At 42.4% G+C, this 6,668-nt stretch overlaps 1 protein-coding gene across 3 annotated transcripts in view; it reads left to right on the top strand.

Moving 5' to 3' along the window:
- Positions 1 to 1,584, top strand: part of BNIP1 (BCL2 interacting protein 1) — a 20,459-nt gene extending 18,875 nt beyond the window's left edge. For 2 of the 3 annotated variants that reach the window (XM_085851419.1, XM_085851417.1), the window contains 2 exons: positions 230 to 345; positions 531 to 1,584. In XM_085851419.1, the coding sequence (XP_085707545.1) occupies positions 230 to 345; positions 531 to 727 (313 nt within the window). In that variant the 3' untranslated portion in view covers positions 728 to 1,584. The remainder of the gene's footprint in view (positions 1 to 229; positions 346 to 530) is intronic. The other variant, XM_085851418.1, reaches the window with a different exon arrangement.
- The last annotated feature ends 5,084 nt before the right edge of the window (positions 1,585 to 6,668 follow it).

Genomic DNA, 6,668 nt, shown 5'->3' with positions numbered 1-6,668 from the left:
ATTTTGTTTTGTTTTTTTGCTGCTAAATCTGGTCATAATTCTGAGGAAAATATTGTTTTCCTGAAGCTTAAAATCTAAAACCTTTGATACTGGATTTGAACCTGCAACCAATGGGTTGCCTGTCCTGTATATTCACGTCTACTATACCATGAATTATGTGAACAATTTTTTTTTTCTGTTTTTGTCATTGTTTGCGATGCTGTTTACATTCTATGTTCATCTGCTGCAGCAGTGCAAAGCAAGATGTGGTACGATCAGCTGGAGATGTTACAGCAAGTTTAATGGGCCTCAGCCGACTCATGACTCAGCAGGTGCATCGCAGTGATGAAACCGTGCAAACACTTGGTGAGGTTCCATATTCAGTTGTCCGCACTGGAGACCATTCGAATAACCTTTTGATTCATGCATTAGTCGTGGTCCCACAAAATGCCAAGCTTTATTGTTTAACCACTGTTATGTGCACATTGTGAATACCCAGCTTTTAGCCTGCAACACTGATTGTACTTCCTGTGGTTGTCCAATCTTCACAGTGATCTCTTCTCAAACATTGACCTCTACCAAAGAGGAATTCAAGGTGATGTCTGGGACTCTCTCCATGAGTCGCCGAATCCTGACCAAATACAACCGGCGGGAACTTACAGACCGTTTGCTTATCATACTTGCACTTGCCCTCTTCCTTGCCACCGTGCTCTACATCCTCAAGAAGCGTATATGGCTCCCTTTTTGAGCGCATAAAACAATTTCTGCTCTGTTCTCACCGTCAGTGTTCCGATAGCGATGTTCTGCCGGTAACCATCAACAACTGAGCTGCGATCAACTGAAGTAAAACTGGCACAGCATTGTTGCAGTATTTGGTTGTCTTGTTTTTTTTTCTTCCACAGCCGAAGGTGCCGGAGGCATTGTTTTCGGGTTGTCCGTCCGTGTGTCTGTCTGTGCACGTACGTAACAGGTTTTCGTTATTCATGATAACTTGTGAACCACTGAAGGGATATTGACCAAACTTGGTATAAGTACACACCATGATGCAAAGATGAACTAGTTAGATTTTGGGATCAAAAGTCAAGTGACCTTTTGTTGAAATTTGAAAGTCATTTTGCAGATCAGAACTTGAGTTGGAAGCTTCTGTTTTCTCTCTTTTTCTCTCTCATGTGACTTTTCATTGAGATCAAATGTAACAGTGGGTTGACATCTCCCGTGGGCCGAGGCGTATATCCATTGACGTATTCGCTGCAAATTTTATTTTCAATTTTTTTCTTGTCAAATCTTCTGCAGCCTTTTAATTGTATATAATCCACCTTGTTTACCTTGCAACTTTATTTTGTTTGCGGCCGAATTGTTGAATAACTAGTTTTTGTTCGCAGCAGGGATGCACCACCGAGCGTACACGAGGTTCCAAGCTTAGCTGTTGGACCATGATCCTTTGTCTTGTGGGCATTGCCATCATACATTATGATAAACCAACTGGTTGGGTTTCCCACAAGATCAAGCCTTTAAATGCTTTTGACCTATTTGGGTCTTCTTAAAATTGTACATGCTACTTTACCTTATTGAGGAATAAAAGTTTCTGTGTCACAAATTCTTTAAGATTGACTGTTAGGTGGTGTTATGTTGACATTTGAATACTTTTGATTTGATTATGGAACAAATTGTTGTATATGACTTTATTCTAGAAGTTGAGTGGAGTAAAAAGGTGAGTAGTTATCCCCACACTTTGTGGAAACAAAAAACGGAGATATTGTGATCGGCTTTGTCTGTCCATCACACTATCTCCTCCTAAACCGTTGGGTAGATATTCACCAAACTTGGTAGTTATGATCACCACATGACAAGAAGGTATGAGAGCCGTATCAGTTTTGGGTGGGGTCAAAATGTCAAATTCCTAGCAATGCAATTATGGGCACATTTTAAAAACTTTTTTTTTTTAAATTAAACTTTGTATATGCAATCAACATTGGGGGATGCATGACATGTGTGACGATTTTTTTTTAATATTTATTTTTCGTGTTCAAGTGGGTGGGGGACTTCGGATCACAGGGGTCAAAACAAACTCAAATTTTGATATTCGGTCATTGCTGGTGTAACTTTTTGCCATCTTTCAACTTTACTTTAGGTGGGAAGCGTGGGGATTGGCAATGGTGTGCCATCGACTTCGCTCAAGTTATTATAATGTTTTATTTGGATTTGAAGCTGTTAGTGTTTGGCCTGTGTAGAGACAAAACAAATCACAGCACACACTCATGACTGGCACAGACCGAGAACCGTTTATTTCACGACTGGTCCATTCACTACATTTGTCATGCTGCTGCAATATTTGCACAAGTATTTTTGAAATTGCAAAACATGCATTTTGTGGACAAGACATGACTCGTTGCTCATAAATTATAAATTACTGGGAAGTTTTGAAGTTTCATTGTGCTGCTTAATGGTGCAGTTTTGTTTTAGTTTGATCATGACGTAGCAATACACAGGTTTTAAAATTAAACTTTTGTTTTTCTTTATCATCATACATGAACCATTCAAAATGATAGTTATACATTATATATATACATGTCTCAAGTGACCCAAAACCTGATCGGATTAAATAGTGGTTCTTATGATTATGTAGATAAGTCCAAACATTACGGTCCATTCCTCTGTACAAGAAAAAGCACAAAAGGCTGGCTGTTCTCTTCATAGAGCAGTCTTCCTGGGCATTTTAAATAGTGTGTTGACTTGTGGGTTTTGACGTGACCTTGATGAAGACTTATCGGATTGCATAATTATACTTCTCGTCTACAAAAAGCTGCTTGGAGGTCACTTTTACAAAACCAGCACTGGAGTATCTACTCTGCAGTTTACTTGTATTATCATTTTACAATTTGCTCAACAGTTGATAACATAGTATGCACTTCATTCATGAAAGGCAGAACAATGTCCTAGAAAGCACTACCATAAGGAACACTTAATTACAGTACTGGTATATGGAAAGCAAGAGCTGCAAGACCCACATCTAAGTTGATCTGAGACCAATTACACGGGCAAGCAAAAAGTGGGGGTGAAGCAATTGGTTCACTTTGTCTGTCTGTCTCTGTCTTCAAATGGCAGTTTTTTTTGATCAAGGAACAAATCCAGTGCAGTATACTTGATTTTAATTGAATGTTAAGTTTTTAACACGAACCTGCAGTTTAGCAGTACTTTGGCTCTTAATTTGGGAAATTATATGAAGTCTTGTCCTGATTGCATAGGTGTAGAGAGTGAATTATTTTTTTAATTTATCTATTTAAGTCTGTCTGCTTGTGTAACAGTCAAATAAACCATTCAAAATAGGAAACTTGCTGTTTTTAAGGACTTCATAAAGGACACAAACAGGCACGAATAACTAATTTAACATTGAATAAGAGAATTCATCAACGGTGGTCAACTTCTCATAAAAGTTCCTTTTTTAAAAAACTTAATTTCAATTAAATTATATACTTGAATACTATATTGCACAAATCGTCTTATTGGCACTTTCAAACCCTTCTGTTTAGCAGTACTTGGACAAAATATCATGATATTTTATGTCGTCTCGACCAGTCAAATTTTCCGCTTGCAGTTCCAGCCCATGTCCTTTTTCTCAAGACTGCATGAGGTAAGGTGTTCTGTGAACTCTAGTTATAACTGTAAATGGTGAAGAGATTCTGCAGTTCGAATGGAAGACATCATGCACAATGGAGTTTGTCAATCTCTGCCATCGTCTGAGAGCAGTCTTTAACCACTATGCTTTGAGATGATCAAAAAAGGCATTATCTTTGAGTTATGTTTGAGGCTAGGTGTGGGTACCTCTCTCACCTGCCATGGGACATCAGCAAAAGCTTTCTGTGACTCATTGGGACTGACTCAATCGGTCAACTTCCCGACCCGGATCTCAACCAATGGTACTCCATCTCTTCTGGATCTGATTTTGACAAATTTCCCTGACAATATCTGCTGCTCTTCCTTCGCTCCAATTGGTTCTTCTGACCACGTCCTTATTAAAGTGGACATCTCTCTGGCTGTTATCAGAGAACCACCTCACCGCCGTCGAGTCTGGCATTTCACTCAAGCCGACTGGCAGGGTCTCCGAGCAGCCATCAAACTTACAGACTGGTCTCCTATCACTACTTTCTCAAACATCAACTCATCCTGGGAATTCTTTCAAAGAAACTTGCTCTCCCTCATGCACAGATTTATCCCCTCTCGTGTTCAGTTGTCTTACCCTTCCTCCGCCCTTGGTTTACTGAAGCTTGTGGCGAGGCAGTTGTCCTGAAACAACTTGCCTTTGCCTCATGGAAAGCAAACCCAACTGAGGGCAATCTCAGTTCTTTCCACAAAGCTCGGAACAAGTGTGTAGCTACCCTCAGGAGAGCCAGAAAACAACATCTTTCTCATCTCAAGTCTGAACTCTCAAACCTCTCTCCCTCCTCAAAATCCTGGTGGCGTTTAATCAAATCTGTTTCTGGTGTATGTTTCCCCTCCATCCCCTCCCTTACCTCAAATGGCCGCACTGCTGATTCCACACGTGATAAAGCTGAATGTCTAAACTCGGTGTTTGCAGCTAAATCTTGTGTCCCAAACCCATCACTATCTCTACCCACTTTACCCAGTCGCACCCAACTGTCCCTGGACTCTGTATCCTTTTCTCCTGACAAGGTGGGGAGCTTGCTTTCAAACCTCGAGTCCAGATTCTGCAACCGGTCCAGACGGCATCAGCCCACGTGTCCTCAAAGCCTGCTCTTCTGCTCTTGCTCACCCTCTCTCTGTTCTATTCACCCTCTCATTTTCCCAAGGTCATCTGCCATCTGCTTGGAAATCTGCTAACATCACTGCCCTGCATAAAAAAGGTGCAAAAACAGATCCCTGTAACTACAGACCAATCAGCCTTCTCCCAATCATCAGCAAGGTTATGGAATCCATCATCGCTTCAGACATGAAATCCTTCCTCTTCTCCAATGGCTTGATTTCCAATCATCAATTTGGTTTCAGACCAGGTCACTCTACCCTAGATATGCTGCTACTGCTCTCCCATCAATGGATGGAGGTCCTCAATGCCAGACAGGAAATCCGAGCCGTATCCCTGGACATATCACGTGCTTTTGACACAGTCTGTCACCCTGCCCTACTCACCAAACTCTCTGCCCATGGTATTCAAGGCCATCTCCACTCATGGCTCGCAGACTTCCTCTCCTGTCGCAGTCAACGTGTGGCCCTAAATGGAGTTCTTTCATCCCCTCTTCCTGTGCAGGCTGGAGTTCCTCAAGGTAGCGTTCTGGGCCCTGTTCTTTCTGGTTTTCATCAATGATCTCTCGGACTCTCTGGAAAATCCTCTATTTCTCTTTGCCGATGACTCAACCCTCTGCCGTACCATCTGTCATCCCTCAGACCGGCAAGCAGCAGCTTCTTCGCTCACTGCAGATCTGGATAAAATCACAAACTGGTCCAACACGTGGAACATGTCTTTCAATCCAGACAAATCTCACACTCTCACTATGTCTCTTCGAAAGGACCGTTTACAAAACCCCCATCCACTTTCTCAACAATCCTCTGGAAGAAGTCTTTTCTTTCAAGCTTCTGGGTCTCACTATCTGCCATGACCTTTCCTGGGAAAGTCACATTTCCAACCTTGCCTCAAAAGCCAGTCGCCGACTGAGAATCCTCCGTCGTGCAAAGTCCTTCCTCGGCCCTCTTGAGCTCCTGACCACTTACAAAGCTTTTGTCCGTAGCCTGATGGAGTACTGCTCTCCCCTCTGGGCTGGTGCTCCTGCCTCCCACCTTTCTCGACTTCACGCTGTCGAAACCAGGGCTTTTAAGATCATTGGCATCTCCCGCAATGAAGCTGAGTCTTTGGGCCTCTCACTCAATCACCGCAGGTTGGTCGGTGGTCTTTCTGTCTTCTACCGACTCCTCTCCAGCCTTGCCCCCCCTGCTCTCTCTGCGATTTGTCCCAACCACATTTCCACAGGGCGCTCAAGGTCCGCCAACAACCCCCTTCTGGTAAAACTACCAAAATCACGAATCACTGCTCATCTTCACTCTTTCATTCCTCTTTTTTTCCCGCCTTTGGAATAAACTTCCTCACTCTATTCTTTCCCATTCTTCCCTTCAGGCTTTCAAAACAGCTGTTCACCACCACCTCTTATCTTCCCCCATCCAAATCCTCGATCTTTTCTACCCCCGATAATCCACCCAAGCCCACTTCCTTCAATTCTCCTGCTTTCCTTCCTGAAAGTCCCTTTAATGTCCATCTTCCCCTCGCCATGTTCCCCGTCCCATCCCCATCCCTCTCCCTTCCACAGTTCACCTGTGTCTGTTCCCCAATGTTTTGTCCCTTCCACTCCCGCCCCTCTTGTCTCATGCCTCCTTGCTGTGAGTTGTGTGTTAGCTCTCATACGAGCCTCGACCAAGGTATACAAAAAAAAAAAAAAAAAAAAAAAAAAAAAAAAAAAAAAAAGTGACCCCCCTTTGAAGAATTTTGTGAAAATTTGCACAGATGTGGTTCTTATCCATCTCATAAATTAAACTAAACTCGTCAAACCCAAATGTTGCATGTTAATTAGGAAGAACTAATTAGAAATTAGGTTTTGAAAACGACACCCTCTGTTGGGCAAAATTGGAAAACTGTACACACCCATTAACATTGTTCCTTCCATAGAATGTGCACGTTATGGTGA

This window comes from Eptatretus burgeri, chromosome 13 (genome assembly GCF_056783735.1).
Source record: "Eptatretus burgeri isolate ZD-2024b chromosome 13, Ebu_testis_v1, whole genome shotgun sequence".
Lineage (NCBI taxonomy): Eukaryota > Metazoa > Chordata > Myxini > Myxiniformes > Myxinidae > Eptatretus > Eptatretus burgeri.
Note: the sequence above shows the minus strand (reverse complement) of the source record. Positions and strands in the feature narration are given on the sequence as shown.